The following is a 14,354-nucleotide window of genomic DNA, read 5'->3' on the forward strand; positions in this document are numbered from 1 at the left end:
TGCTAGTGGCATCACAGTATATGCTGTGGGCCACGTTCACCACTAAATTATCTGGAGCACATGCTATAACTCAAACCCTGTACTTAAAATATATTAGGCCCTCTGGAAGGCCTACCCTCAGCAACAGTCTGACTCCACAAGCAACTCAATCTTTACAAGGCATAAGAGGGAAACAGAACTCAACCGGAGACGTGTGCCCTCCCCCACCCCCGGAGCCTTTTACTTCACCTGGTGCAACTACCTGGGCTGGATCTGCCTACCTGACTCCATTGTATAGTGTATTCTTTCTCCTGCTTCAGCTGGTCACCCACCCTCACCGTGACTCCAAAGCTTCTACCCCCATTATGTCAGAAGAATCTAATCTAGATTAACATGAAACGTTACAGCCTTATATTTCTTAAGAGAGCCAGTGTGGTGTAGTGGTGAAGAGTGTTGTACTAGTATCTGGGAGACCCGGGTTTGAATCCCCACTCGTGCCATGAAAGCTCGCTGGGTGAACTTGGGCCAGTCACACTCTCTCAGTCTAATCTACCTCACATGGCTGTTGTGAAGATAAAAGGGAAAGGAGGAGAATGATGTATGCCACCTTGGGTCCACATTGAGGAGAAAGAGGGGGTACAAATGCAGTAAATAATAATAAATAATAAATAACTTAATGCTAAATGAGTACTTTCCTAACATTACTGCACCCCTAGAACAATTTTAACTACTTCCAAGGAATAAATTATTTACCTATTTTCAGAACTGGTCAGGTTTAAATGCTGAAAAAATAACGTTAACCCTTCTACAAAGTTTAATTTTAGGATAATGATTTGGAGATGTAAGAATTCAAAGTTAATTTTCAAGGAATTGACAATTCTAGGATACAGAAGCATTATTTTTTAAAAGAATGGGTTTTAGTATACTTGTCTTCCTTCTAGAGGAATTTTAAAAAAACAACTCAAGTATGTAGTCAGTCATGTAATTTTAACAGAACTGGACCATGCAGGAACTTGGAAGGAGAACACTTAGGGCGCTTTCACATATGCCGAATAATACACTTTCAATCCAATTTCAATGCACTTTGCAGCTGGATTTTACTGTGTGAAATGGCAAAATCCACTTGCAAATGGTTGTTACAGTACATTGAAAATGGATTGAAAGTGTATTTCTCAGCATGTGTGAAAGCACCCTTACTCTACCCCAAGGCCACTCCAATAATTCCTGTGGAAAACCCAAAATACTGAGGTGCACAGTTCACCATATAGCAAACCCCTCACATGTTTGTAACTAGGCCAGCCGAAGGAAGGAAATTCAGCAAGGAAAGACAAGGGACTCTACCCCTGGGAAATTTTTCAACCTGTCTCAGCAAACCAGAGGTATTTTCCACAGACATGTGGCACGCTTTTATTATTATGGGTGACAATGTCTGGTTTTCAAACTCTCTTAGTAATCGGCACTGAGGATTGCACATCACACAAATGTCAACTTTTTAGCCAATGTAAAAGTAGCTTCATCCAGCTTCATCCAGCTTTTCAAAGTCTGAGAGTCATTTAGCAAGAATCTTAGATACCACATTTAGTAACTACTTCACTGTTCAACAAATTCTTAATGCAACGGATGGGCTTGGTGAAGTGATCCCAATTTTCCAGCATCTGGTTTAAGGTAACTCAGCAGGAGTCTTAATTCACTACTTTCAGTAATCTGGAGTCAATTTCTTTGCTTGAGAAGTTAGATGACGGCACTACCAAATACAATGTTGGAAATGCAACAAGGAGCAAGGAGCTTCTTAACTACTGTCCAAGGAGCTTCTTAACTACTGTCCATAGTGTGGGAAGCGATCAGAAATTTCCTTCTGTAACCTAAACTCTTGGTAAGATTTCTTTAAACTTTGGCTTCAGCTCAATATCATTTTGTAGCTCAATTAGGTTTTCCTCTACTACTCCAACTTCCGTCTGAAAATGGATTTATCACCCAATCTGGAGTTTCCATCAAAAGAAGATCCTCAAATCACTCAGATGTATCTTCATACAGCATATCCAAAGGGTCACCAAAAAACTTACAGATCATCATCTTGTATCTCACCTTTCTCTTCTAGCTCAGACAGGCTTGGAAATTGGTACAGCCTTGTGACGGCATTTGAACAGCGAGAGTTAACTTTGAAATAAACAGAGACAACAGATTTGGCCTTAAGTTACCCCTGCCTCTTGCAAAGATCTGTCTCCAATGCTAATTTCCCCAACTAAATCAGAGACAATCTAATTCAGGTAACATGGGTAGGAAGAATTTCCCAACTATTTATCCTCAATACAATTCTACACAGACCTACAACTTAATCCCTGTAATATCAAAGTTCACCATTGAATGCCTACCACCAAGTAAAAAGAAGAAGAAGGTTTTTATATGCTGACTTTCTCTACCACTTAAGGAAAAATCAAACTGGCTTACAATCACCTTCCCTTCCCCTCCCCACAACAGACACCCTGTGAGGTAGGTGAGGCTGAGAAAGTGTGACTAGCCCAAGGTCGCCCAGCTGGCTTCATTTGGAGGAGCGGGGAAACAAATCCAGTTCACCAGATTAGCCTCCACCATGCATGTGCAGTGGGGAATCAAACCCAATTCTCCAGATCTGACTCCACCGCTCCAAACCACCACTCTTAACCACTACACCATGCAGGAAATTATTAATCTGTCAATTAAACATACCCACCTATGTGCTTCCTACTCAAAATGATTCGGTGAGCACTGAGCATGCTCCATGAACTTCAGAATGCTGATGGTCACTGCACATCAGTTGAGGAGACAAAAACCGACTAGATGAGCTCTGGACCTCAGCAGTCTCACGCTATTGCTCTAAAAATGGGTAGAGTTTCCCAGACATTTAACCTGCCAGGTATACCTTTGGGGCCCCAACATGTTTATGTAAGATGTAACATGAGTACAGACAAGTCACTCTAAGATAAATCTCTCATGCATGTGAGAGTATGAATACTACACAGTATTAAAAAGATCAAAAGGGGTTAATGGATTGGTGATGCAATTGTGTCAGTGCAGCCAGTTATCAATTATGTAAGAACAGAAAATACTGCCAATGCCTACCTGATGCACAACTTACAGCCAACCTGGTACATGAAATACAAGTGACCTAGTGACTCAGTATCTTGTAGGCTGGCATTTTGTAGATCAATATATGAGATTAAAGTTCCTTTTAAAACTATCACTTAATTGGTTCTTGAAAGTTATCCGGGCTGTGTGACCGTGGTCTTGGTATTTTCTTTCCTGACGTTTCGCCAGCAGCTGTGGCAGGCATCTTCAGAGGAGTAACACTGAAGGACAGTGTCTCTCAGTGTCAAGTGTGTAGGAAGAGTAATATATAGTCAGAAAGGGGTTGGGTTTGAGCTGAATCATTGTCCTGCAAAAAGTATCAAAGGTAATGTGCTAATCATTGTCCTGTAAGTATCAAGATAATGTGCTAATGAGGGTGTGGTATGTTAATATGGAACTATTGTATCCTGAAGTGATCTGTTAATGTGTGAAATCCAAAGCTAATCCATATGGCTATTGTGGACTGTAGTCTTTGTTAGTCTGGAGGTTTTTCAGGACAGGAATAAGGCTTGGCTTATTCAAGCCAAGCCTTATTCCTGTCCTGAAAAACCTCCAGACTAACAAAGACTACAGTCCACAATAGCCATGCGGATTAGCTTTGGATTTCACACATTAACAGATCACTTCAGGATACAATAGTTCCATATTAACATACCACACCCTCATTAGCACATTATCTTGATACTTACAGGACAATGATTAGCACATTACCTTTGATACTTTTTGCAGGACAATGATTCAGCTCAAACCCAACCCCTTCTGACTATATATTACTCTTCCTACACACTTGACACTGAGAGACACTGTCCTTCAGTGTTACTCCTCTGAAGATGCCTGCCACAGCTGCTGGCGAAACATCAGGAAAGAAAATACCAAGACCACGGTCACACAGCCCGGATAACCTACAAGAACCAATGAACTCTGACCGTGAAAGCCTTCGACAATATCTATCACTTAATTGTTTTGCATTGTATTTCAGCATGCTAATGAGACGACAAGAGTCACTGGAAAATACAGTCATGCTAGGAAAAGTTGAGGGCAGCAGGAAAAGAGGAAGACCCAACAAGAGATGGATTGACTCAATAAAGGAAGCCACAGCCTTCAATTTGGAGGATCTGAGCAAGGCTGTCAAAGATAGGACATTTTGGAGGACTTTCATTCATAGGGTCGCCATAAGTCGGAAGCGACTTGACGGCACTTAACACACACACACACACACACACTTATATCCTTCTTTTTTAAAGATAAAGCAGGATGCAATTTGTGGGTGGGTGGGTGCGTTGGGTGGAGATTTAATGACACCAAAAATTAGGTCTGCCTAAAAGATTCGCAGCTTCTCCTCCCCCCTTTTCTTCCTTGATTCAAATACAGCTCTGCTTCTGAAAGTCAACCTGTTTCTCCTGCTAGCCTCTCAAATATAGCAATTTGGAGATTAAGATGATAATCACTCATACTAGCTTCATTAGTTTCCAGTAACATCCAATTCTCTCTCTCATCTATATCGACATTCTCTCTGAGAGTGCAAGTACTTTGTAAAGACATTCATTAACTTGGGCCAGAGTATCACTCCTCATTACAGTATAAAGACATAAACAGGGGTAGGTGCAAGACATAGCTTTTAAACAAGCTGCCAAAACTGAACGCAACTACTTACTTAGATTTTATATCAGCCTTGTCAGAAAGTACCACACACACCAATCATTCTGGTCATTTATTTTACATGGTGACCAAAGGGGGGGGGATCTGCCTGTTCAGAACAGGGGGGTAATATCAATACATCTAGAGGCAGATAAGGTTTCCCATTCAAAGGCATTATATATTTCCATTTTAAACTCTTTTGAAAAATTCATTTTGTCAATGGTATTGTAGAAAAGAGATTTGCATGGCAGTAATGAATCACATTAAGTGTAACTCCTCCTTATACTCTTTGACACTACAATCTTATGCAGAGTTACTCCGGTGTAAGTCCACTAAAAGCTTGAGCAACTCTGCCACACATTGGACTGAATAAAAGGTCATGGAAACAAATACACAATAAAATGGTACATCATCAAGAGAATGAATTATGCATCGTGGGACACAGAACAGTAGTGGGGTTCCCCCCCCGAGAATTAAAAGTGGCATGAAAGATCTACCATTGGTCAGGCTACATAACACTCATGTATTTCATCCCACTATCCCTTTGACAATTGTTTTTGGACTGCTACCCAACTCTGCCAAATCTGTTTGACCACAACCAAAAACAGAACAAGGAAAATATTATGTACACACCACAGGCAACAATGGCTCTATCACAGGTTTGTTTGCTTGTTTTTTAAATAAGAGTTGAAGATAGTATTATAGAACTACTGTTGCTCAGGGTGTGCACACATTTCCCCCTATCCCGCTATTGTCCCGGGCCAAACAGGTTCTGCAGACTTTCATGGTGATTCAAAAACCTGTAAGCAAGCAATGATCACTGGACAAAAGAAACGAGTGTGCCCACCTCGGTCAACGGTACCTCTATTGCACCACCGTGTACTCACCATCTCCAGTTGAGAAAACCAATAAGATGACTATTGACATGGACAGTCTCACCTCCATTGGTATTATTTGGCAGTGTCTACATATAGATATCTGGAGTTCATGTGTCCAACTCTAGTGCATGTATGTTAAAGTTTCTTTCTCTGAGTAGCACTGAGAATGCACACAAAAACAACTTGCTACAACCTTTAGCTCCTAGTAATAACTTGCCCCCACAAAATGTGCTTGTGGTCAAAGGAGAAAACAAAACCAAAAGTCACAGGGCAACAAGAGGCTGGAGTAATAAGGAGGAAACTGGGCAAAGTCTCCCCACCTCCCTCTTCTGGTGATGGAGGAAACATGGTAGGAGCAAGCTTTCTAGCTGTATAAGAGGGCGGAGAGTAAGACTGCCAACCTCCAGGTACTATCTGGAGATCTCCTGCTATTACAACTGATCTCCAGCCAACAGAGATCAGTTCCCCTGGAGAAAATGGCCGCTTTGGCAATTGGAGTCTATGGCATTGAAGTCCCTACCCTTCCCAAACCCCGTCCTCCTCAGGCTCCACCCCCAAAACCTCTTCAGAGGCAAAGAAGTACCTGGCAACCCTAGCAGAGAGATATTTTTGCCCCCTTTCTTCTTCACATTTATCCCTCCTGAGCTTTTAGTCATTTTATACAGGAGGGTCCCTCAACCCACAGCACTGGCCTCTTCTGGGTCTTGGGAGCTGATGCCTTCTGGTCACAAGATTTAGCACATCTGGGTTCCTCCCCCCTTCTAAGGTTTGTTTAAGCTTCTCAAAAATACTATCAGAATTACAGAGGAGGCAAGGATTGTATAGGAAACATACAGCAGTGATATAAAGGGTGGTCACGTATCTTCTAATCCTAAAACTCATGAAGAAGCACCTAGTGAGGTAACAATGGAGGGGTGTGCCTGGGATTAATAAAAGACAACAAATGGCAGGAAAGAACAAATATGTGGGTGAAACGCCTACAGCCGACGTTAGAGAGCTGCTTAACATCCTCAGTCACTCCAAGGAATAAACACTTCATGAAGCCTGTAACACCCAAAAACGGAGATAAGAGAATGACTACAGAAATCTTGCCAGATCCTTCACAGGACAGAGAGCTGCAACTTGCAATAGCCGTGGAACTAAAGCTCCCTTGGGAAAAGATGCCCAGGTTTGGCTAGGGAAGCAAAGATTCCCTCAAGGTTTTGATCCCAAGCCAACAGTGGTTAAAGCTGTTCTCTCCCCACTGCTTACCCAGCCGTGCTTTAGTTTGGAGTCATTGTTACACCCAGATTAGAAGGTGACATGAGCACAGAAAATCATCTAATTGGAAGATACTAAAAGGACATTAGGTGCAATTCCCATGCAGCATGCATCACACATACACACCCACTCCCTCTCTTACACAAAAACACCGTTTCCTACAGATAATCCAGTATAGGTCATGGAGTGTCATTATGTAGTGTGGTGAGATGAGGGCCATACATTATTACTAAAACCTGAATATTTCTTGGAAGAACAGCGCAAACCTCTGAACATAAATTGTGCTGTGTGACAGATCCAGGCGAACATCAAACTGGACATATAAACATAGGGGAGCACAGAAAGCCATAATTACAAAAGACACCCCAAAGTCAACTTCACCTGCACGCAAAATGTAAAAAACAAAAAACAAAATACCAGAAAATAAATTTCATTTCCATTTGACCAACATCTCAGCAGGCCTGTTTTTTCTCTCTGTTAAGCAATGCTTCAACAGGTAAGGACAAGCCAGAGTTTCTGTTACACAACAACAGATGCCTACGATAGACCTGATTATAATAAATGTCAGAAATGAACTTCCTCCTCAGCTCTTTTTAAAGAGCCTCACCCTTGCTTATTGTCATTTCTGGAGCTGCTTTCGGGAGATAAAATAAAACGCTGCATGTGCACCTGCTAATGGCATTATCTCTGGTAATTTTTAAAAAATGAGACAGAAGTTGTTTAAGCGCCCCTAAATATTACTCAGACAGACAAGGAAGCTATTTTTGGGATGAAAAGAAAAGGGGAGGGGTTGAGAACACAAGCATTTTGTCTTATGTATCGAATACAGGCCTGACAGCTAAATTCATACAGCCTTGAAAAAGCTATTCTGATTAAATGAAAGCAAGATGTAGCCTATCAGAAAGAAAATATAACCATGACATTTTAAAAAAACCTGAATCCAGAACATCCTGTTTTCTGACCCATGCCATGCACGATACAACAGCCTCACCCAGCCATTTCTGCCCCCAATACAAGGTGATAATTGACATGAAACTGGGTTGTGGCATGAATCCAATACAGGAAAGCCCGAGTTCTGCAAATCTGATTTTGAGGCCTGCTGAGTTTATGTTGATGCTACGGATGGCAGTTGAGAAACATCCCCTCTAGATTGAGGCCTGGGAAACAGGAATGGGATCATGCTAGGAGAAGGTGGAGAAAGTGACAGGACACTAAGTTGAAAAACAAACGATAGACAGAGCAGCAACCGAGTCGTGGAAGTGGCAGGTAGTCCTGTCTTGCAACCAGCCAAACTGGAAGGACGACCAGGAGATCATTAGTTCAGGAACTCAAAGGCCAGCATCAGAATAACAGCAGATTCACAAGTAAAGACCTACTTATAAGCACGGGCTTCCTTGCTGGCATGGGTGTAAAGACAGAACAGAAAACAAGGCACAGTTTGGAGAGCTGCCTGTAAGATCCAGGAGGAGATGAGGAAAAAAAATCTCTTGAAGCACAGGAAGCAGAGACATAAGAAGAGCCACAGGTGATAGCCAATCCTCTTCCAGCCTCCTGAGGCTGTTGAGCAACTGGTTGGAACTGTCTGGAAGGAGAACTGTAAAGGTCCCCAAGCAGGAATGGGAAAGGGGGTATATTACTACCTTACACAGCATACCCATGAAGCCACTATGCTTTGGAACAATCCCTTTGTCCAATTAAGATGTCTGTGGATCTTATTTCACTGGAATAAAAATTACTGTGCAAGTAGATCTACCTAAAGTTCTTTACTCCCGCATTAAATGACAGTCTTCAGGTTTTATAGTTCCTCCTCAAAGCAGAGGGAAGCTTGTCCTTTTGTTCATGAGATGGCCAAACCAAATACTACGGAGGAAGAACTTATAATCAAAAAGGGTGAGGCACACTGAAGAGATGACAGCACATGAACAAGCCGTCCCAATTTCTCCATTGTCCAAACAACAACAGCAGGAAAACATTAACAAATACTTTTTTAATCTTTCACGGTGCATCTTCACGGTGTCAGTAAAACAGCTTATGGAGAATACCTAGACAAGGAGAATTCCTTTCTGAGAGACAATGTTCGCCAGAAACCTTAAGATGCATATGCCATACAGAATCTGTTTTGTAGACAATATTAAATCATTTTTACACTTAAAAGTCAAATACAGGATTTAAAAAACAAAACAAAAAACTATGGGGCTGATACCCTTTCTGTGTTAATTTGGCGCACTGCCATGGGTAAAAAAATATTCCCCTTCAAATGCATTTTTCAAAAAGAATTGTATTAAATATAAGCAGAAATTTTAGTATTGTTTAGATTATGTCAAAAAGTATACTAAAGTAACATCAACATTGAGTGTGTACTAGAAGGCTATAAACTAACATAAGTTGCAGACAATTATCACACAGTAACAACCAAACAAACATTCATTGGATTCTTTGGCTGAATTTACAAAGAACTTGACAGAATTTTTCACCCAACAAAAAATACAAGAGGCCTGTAAGACTTAAGGATATTCAGCAATCAAAACTGTGCTGTAGTGGTCAGAGTGCTGGACTAGGATCTGGGAGAATCCCCACTCTGCCTTGGAAGCTTGCTGGGGGACCTTGGGCCTGTTGCACATTCTCAGCCTAACCTACCTTCAAGGGTTGTTTTGAGGATAAAATGGAGGAGAACAAGGTAAACCATTTTGGTCCTAACTGGGAAGAAAGGTGGGGTATAACTGAAGCAAATAAATAAACTAAACTAAGTTTTTAAAAAAACATTCCAGAAGTAAAATACCCAAATAAAAAAGGCAATGCCCTTATTATACCAATTTCTGTTGAGGGGAAGAGTATAAAATCTTCCAAGCACACACAGTAATTTTCTTTAGGCAGAACGTGTAGGTGGCCAATCCTCAGCTAAGTGCTGAGCAATCCTGCTAATTAATGCAACTTTTTTTGGCTTATTGTCAAAAGCCAAGGAATCAGAGGCTGCAGCAGGCAGTTCCTCTGGTTCTTATGGCCAATGATTCTGCAGTGGCAGCTGTGGTGGTCCCAGAACTTGCCAATATATGACTTGGTACAGGCAACAATAGGATACTATGGCATGAAGTATCTTGGTCTTGGTAGCTTACATTAAGAATCTTTTCTAGCTCTTTCATGGCTGCCCTTCCCAGTCGCAATCTCTTTGATTTCTTGATTGCAGTCTCCCTTTTGGTTGATGATGGAGCCAAGGAATAGAAAACAATTTCAATTTCTTCACGGTCAGCCTTAAAGCTGTGTAATCCCTCAGTAGTCATTACTTGTTTCTTCTTGATGTTTAACTCTAATCCTGCTTTGGCATTTTCTGCTTTAAGCTTCATCAGGAGCTGTTTCAAGTCCTCACTATTTTGTGTGTCATCTGCATATCTCAAAGTGTTAATGTTCCTTCCACCAATTTTCACTCCACCTTTATCTAAATCTAATCCAGCTTTCCTTATGATATGTTCTGCATATAGATTGAAGAGATAGGCAGATAAATTACATCCTTGTCTGACACCTTTGCCAACTGGAAACAATTCTGCTTCTCCATATTCTGTCCTAACTGTAGCATCTGTTAGGAGCACAGGTTGCGCATCAGAACAATCAGATGCAGTGGCACACTCAAAGCTCCTTCCAATTAAGGGGTGAGGTAATCAGAATTTGAGTCAGAGTCTTTTGAGCTGTGGTCCTATAGAATCAGCTACCACCTGAGACCACAGCTTGTAGGCAATGCAGAGTCAGTACAAACTCTTCAGTTAAACCTATTGTTAAACTATGGTCAATACGGTTCTCACTGTCTTGTTCTGAGAATACTAGAGGACATGGTCCATTACAGGGCATGCACACCTTGTTACATTCTTTGAAAGGGAGCTTTCTGGTGCACAGTAGGTGCCAGTGAGGGAAGAGGGGAGGTCTGGAGGACCTGCAACAATTCTGGTATCAAAACATGAGTCCCTGGGTTGCTAAGGTTTGAGAACTGCGGAGCCAGTGCGCTAGGAGGTGGGAATTCCCAGTGTTTAGACCCCTAATATCCTATGCATGATCCCTCATAGGTCTCCCATTTATGTCACCATTTTTTTGTGCTGGGAAATAATTTATATGAATAAAATACAGGATGCATCAAACACAGTAACTTTAGCATTTTACAATTTTTAAAAGAGAACTTTATAACAATGTGTGATTTTTAAGACCTCTGCATATTTAAATTAACTAGCTCTTCCAAGAACTGCTTAAATACACCTTTCTAATCAGCATCCCTATTAATGCACTCTGTTTGCATGTATAGTAATGTAACACAGCATAATGTAGGAAAACAAACATGCGACTGTAGCAAGTTAAGGGCTGGGAGAACTCTGGGAAGGCAGCAGTAAGAAATGGCATGTACTAATAGACAACACATGAAACACAATAGTGGACCTATAGGTCAGTGAACCCCTTTCAAAGCAAAGCTCTGTCTTCAATGCACAGACTAATAACCCATCTCTCCTTTATTCTTTCATACTTGAAACAGGACCCTATTCTCTGTGTCTGAGAGCTCTTCCTGAAAACACGATGACAAAAAAATGACTGTACTAAACCAATATCTAAAATCCTAACATGAACCGAGGGGGGGGGTGAGGGGAGAGACTCTTGAGCGACTACTACCACAGCAAAAAAAAAAAAAAAAAAAAGGCAAAATCAAGAATACCCACTTTAATCAGAGAACCTATACATGCATATAGTGGATAAACACTTGCGCATAAGATAAATGAATAAAAATCACCTCTACATGGAAGATCTTGAAGTCAACCCCATACACCTTCATCTCCTCCGGGAAATCTTTATACGCATTCACGTAAGGAATGTGACCATCCATTACCAGCCTGTGTTGAAGGAGGAAAAGTAAAATCAATAGGTATGGAATGATTTAAGTGAATGTACATGGTAAGTCTTAAAAAGCTAAAACAGCAAAGTAAGTGACTGACAGACAGTACCCTCCTAAGGAGAGTTACACCTTTCTAAGTTCACTGAAGTCAATCTCCTTAGAAGGGTATAACTCTACTCAGTATGGGCACTGCGAAATCTCCAGTTCTTGCCAAACATTACCTTTCTTGGGGGGGGGGGGGGGAATAAGAGACAACTAGTTGGAAATTGGCACTGTTCATACTCTGCCCAAAGTGCACTAGTATAAGCTGTTACATTATTGCGTCCTGTAATTTGGATCAGCTGTTAGAAGGGAGTACAGCAGTGCAGAAATGTCAATTTTGATCTAGACCCATTAACTTCCTGTCCACCCCGAACAATGAGATAATGCCAGGGCACCACTTGGAGAGGCTTCAACAGAAAATGAAGGCAGCTAGGCTATGGCCTCCGTAGCGTGGCCTCCTTGCTGATTGAGGGCAAGTTCCTTCGGTCCTTTATGAGGGGGAAACAAAAACAACATACCTCAGGACATAGACAGGGTCACAGCTGAACACAAGGGCACCCTTATTCAGTAATGAATATTAACACGTTATTTCAACAGCACAAATAAGCAGAGTACATTAATTTACTCAGAGAATACTGGAAAACAGAATCAGGTAACACATTTTTAAGTATACACACAACAGGAATGACTCAACAGTCCACAATGGAACAATTAATTAGTAACACAGCTGTCTGGCGACAAAGTAATGGGGCAGAAGAGTCCCAACTTTTTTTTCTCATTTCAAAAGTAACAAAGTTCTTAACAAAACCTTAGAAGGTTTACTGTAACATTTAAGGAGTAAGCTGAATCACCAAACTCAGAAAATATTTCTTGAATGTCATTATGGGACCTAAAACTCATAACAAGTGCCAACAAACTGGTGGGTTAGGAATGTAAAGTCACAAAATGCAGCCAGGACACAACTTTGAAAGCAGTGTTAGTAGTCATGCACAGAATGTCTTTAAGGTAATATCTTCCAGATACCATTTTGATTTACTTGTCCACAAGTGACCTAAGACATGGGGCTGCCCTTGAAAAGTGTACAGAAACTTCAAATGATACAGAACGTTGCAGGAGTGGGTCACAGGGATCATACCACTCCAGTCTCGGCCCACCTACACTGGCTTCCAATTTGTTTCTGGGCACAATTCAAGATGCTGGTCTTGACCATCAAAGCCCTATATTGTTTGGGATCAACACACCTGAAGGACTGCATAATCCCAACAGTTATAGTAACCTTTGGAGGCTCTGCTTTGGGTGCCCATGCCTCCTGAGGTTAGGAGGGTGGCATCTCAGGGGAGGGCCTTCTAGGTCATGGCATCAAAGCTCTGGAACTCTCTCCCTAGATCTGTCTGTCCACTTCTGTTACTGTCTTCTGCCAGCAGGTAAAGGCTTTTTTGTTTAATTTGGCATTCTCTCAATGATCCCTCCGGCCTAACCTATGTTGTTATGTTTTGTATGTATTTTAACACTGTTTTTAAACTCTTTTTAAAGTTGTTTTAATTATGTATGTTTGGGAGGGGGGCTGATTTTAATGGTTTTATAGTGTAATTTTATCATGTATGTTTTAAATTGTTAGTTGCCTTCGTGGCCTTTCTAAGGGCAGAAAGGCAGGATATAAATATTGTGAATAAATAAATAATAAAATAAGTATGAAATTCTTGATGTGTTTTTTTAAACTATGTAGCCAATTACATTTAACTCAGCCAAATACAAAGAGAAGTAATTAAAAACAGAAATTAAGGTAGTCCTTAAAGTGCTTCACTAAATATTGCTCTTACCTTAAGAGATCTGATAATGTAATCGATTCCCTCAACCATAGCAATGCCATATAGCAGAAAGCCAGGGTCATTGGCATTGACATTTTCAATTCCCCTTTCTTCTTCCTCCGAAAATATGAGCTCCCATCCACTGAACCAGACCAGTCAGACATTTCTGTGGAACAAGTGTCAGAAGCTTACAAAGTACACAGCCTACACTGAGTTTACAAACATACAATACAAAGAAACCAATAACTGAGGATGCTGTTATCCTGATACAGAAAAGAGAAGCAAAAAAATACAGAGACCACTACGTTAAACCATGCACTACAGGCCCACAGCTTGCATCCTCTTCAATCTCAGAAGACTTGCATAAAAGGAACAACTTAATGGCTGATATCCTAAGGCTGCATGAGCAGAAGGACTTTGTGGTATCGTGGTTAAGAGTGGTGGTTTGAGTGGTGGACTCTGATCTGGAGAACCAGGTTTGATTCCCCACTCCTCCACATGAGCGGCGGAGGCTAAGCTGGTGAACTGGATGTGTTTGCCCACTCCTAAACATGAAGTCAGCTGGGTGACCTTGGGTTAGTCACTGCTCTCTCAGCCCCACCTACCTCACAGGGTGTCTGTTGTGGGGAGGGGGAAGGTGACTGTAAACCGGTTTGATTCTGCCTTAAGTGGTAGAGAAAGTTGGCATATAAAAACCAACTCTTCTTCTTCGTGTGAAGAGATCTTCCCTACCTTCCCTTTTCCCAAGTAGCCTCCCCACCCCAATATCCTGAGGCTACA

General features: G+C 41.3%; 1 protein-coding gene across 1 annotated transcript in view; it reads right to left on the minus strand.

The window, feature by feature from the left end:
• TAF1B (TATA-box binding protein associated factor, RNA polymerase I subunit B) overlaps positions 1–14,354 on the minus strand; it is a 43,525-nt gene that overhangs the window by 12,298 nt on the left and 16,873 nt on the right. Inside the window, exons 7-8 of the mRNA XM_056856159.1 lie at positions 13,587–13,740; positions 11,623–11,722 (exon numbers count right to left, since the gene is read on the minus strand). Coding sequence (XP_056712137.1) covers positions 11,623–11,722; positions 13,587–13,740 — 254 coding nt within the window. The remainder of the gene's footprint in view (positions 1–11,622; positions 11,723–13,586; positions 13,741–14,354) is intronic.

The sequence above is a fragment of the Euleptes europaea genome, chromosome 10, assembly GCF_029931775.1.
Source record: "Euleptes europaea isolate rEulEur1 chromosome 10, rEulEur1.hap1, whole genome shotgun sequence".
Lineage (NCBI taxonomy): Eukaryota > Metazoa > Chordata > Lepidosauria > Squamata > Sphaerodactylidae > Euleptes > Euleptes europaea.